The sequence below is a fragment of the Sphaeroforma arctica genome (assembly GCF_001186125.1).
Source record: "Sphaeroforma arctica JP610 unplaced genomic scaffold supercont1.5225, whole genome shotgun sequence".
NCBI lineage: Eukaryota > Ichthyosporea > Ichthyophonida > Sphaeroforma > Sphaeroforma arctica.
The window spans coordinates 30-2,058 of NW_014035333.1; the positions used below are offsets into that span (position 1 = coordinate 30).

Sequence of the window (2,029 nt, forward strand, 5' to 3'; positions counted from 1 at the left end):
CGATCAGAGATTACTATACATTGAAAAATAGTTCGTCGTACCTTGTAAGTCACCAGGAGTACTCAGCCGGCTGTTTAATTAAGAGTATTGTATCGTCGTTGCTATGTCTAATTGTTTGATATTAACCATTCAATGTTTGATATGTAACAGCCTGACAATGCAGGAAGCGCTCAGAAGTCGCAGCAGTCACAAATGACAGACACACAGCGACGCCCTTCAGCCACAACACACAGCACAGACGATAGCGATGTCGTAGATACAGCGTTACACGCAGTTGACAACGGAGGTATGCGTGGTTTGGGGTTTATTATACGTGACGTTGCAAATGGCGCCGATGTCGTAAATGCTGCGTTAAAGGCATTTGACAACGGTGGTATTTCTTGGTTTGGGGTTTATTGTACGTGCCGTTTCAAATGCCGCTTATGTCGCAAATACAACGTTAAGACACTTGACAACGGTTCTATGTTTGGTTTGGGGTTTATTCCACTTGACATTGCGAAATGTCGCTGATGTCGTAAACACAACGTTAAAGACACTTGACAACGGAGGTATGTTTGGTTTGGCGTTCATTGTACGCGACGTTTCAAATGCCGCTAATGTCGTAGATACCAAGAAGACGAGGAACCACACACTCTTATCTGTGCTCTACATATTATTATCTGTCCTCTCACACTCTTATCTGCCCTTACACCTAACCCCAGTACCGGTTATTCTCGAAGAAGAACACGAGGACGGAGAGGAACTACACACGCCCATCTGTCGCTGTGGCCACCACACTGAGCCTAGAGATCCCGTGACGGCGCCTATCGTCGATGGCGTCGTCAACGGCACAGTGGCGGAGATCAGTCAACTGTACTTCAGCGACGAACCTCAGAACGACGTGTGGGATATGTTTATGAAGCAGGTGTGTGTGTGCGTGTCTCTCTCTCTCTGTGTGTGTGTGTATGTGTGTGTGTGTGTCTCTCTCTCTCTCTGTGTGTATGTATGTATGTGTGTGTGTGTGTCTCTCTCTCTTTCTCTCTTTGTGTGGGTGTGGCGTTAAAGTGTAGCCTGTACTTAGGTGTGCTGAGGGGAGAGGGATTGGGTGTATGTTGTAGGTAAAGATAGCGTGGTGGTCTGCGGTTTGGAAGTGTTCAGAGGTATGTGATAGAGGGGAGAGGGATTGGGTGTATGTTGTAGGTAGAGCTAGCGTGGTGGTGTGCGGTTCGGGAGTGTTTAGAGGTGTGTGATAGAGGGGAGAGGGATTGGGTGTTCATTTTAGGCAGAGGTAACGGTGCGAGGTGTACATTTACGTTTAGGCTATAAGTATATGGCCACACACACACACACATATATATATATACGATTTTAAGCACAAATGCGGATATTTAGGATTTATGTGGTCATAAAATATGCTTGTGTACGTATTTACCTCAGATAAACGCCTTTGTTTGCATATATTGCAACAGCAATACGAACAGAGGAGAGTCATGTGTTGATCTTGTATTTATGCGCTCCTCTAGCTCAGACAAAAGGCAATGCTACGCCTCTCTCTGCAAATATACGCTCGGCTGTATGCTGCAACTAAGTTTCTTTTTCTTCTGTGGTTATAACTAAGTTTCTTTTTCTTCTGTGGTTATAACTAAGTTTCTTTTTCTTCTGTGGTTAAAACTAAGTTTCGTTTTCTTCTGTGGTTGTCTAACCCAAACACCCAAATTTCCATATTCCAGTGTACTCATGTACTGTCTCTTCATGTCTCCTATACAATACAGGAGCCTTCCATGCAGCCCTACATTGACAGCTATAAAAATACACCCTGGAAGTTGTCCAAGAAGGAGTGCTGTTTGGAAAGGTTCTTCACTTTTCTGAGTCCGCCGGCGGCACTACCCTCGATTATGAGCAGCACACACGTGCCAATTACTCAAGGTGTGCAACCACGTGCTACTATATATATATATATATACATACATACATATATATAAACATATATACATCTACACACACACACACACACACACACACACACACACACACACACACACACACTACA

The 2,029-nt window shown here is 44.3% G+C and overlaps 1 protein-coding gene across 1 annotated transcript; it reads left to right on the forward strand.

Annotated features, from left to right (window-relative positions):
* Nucleotides 1-701: 701 nt before the first annotated feature.
* SARC_14872 (hypothetical protein) lies at nucleotides 702-904 on the forward strand (the record flags this gene model as incomplete). Its single annotated transcript, XM_014290997.1, has 1 exon — nucleotides 702-904. A coding segment is annotated over one exon (203 nt), but the record flags the coding sequence as incomplete, so codon positions are not given.
* Nucleotides 905-2,029: the final 1,125 nt, after the last annotated feature.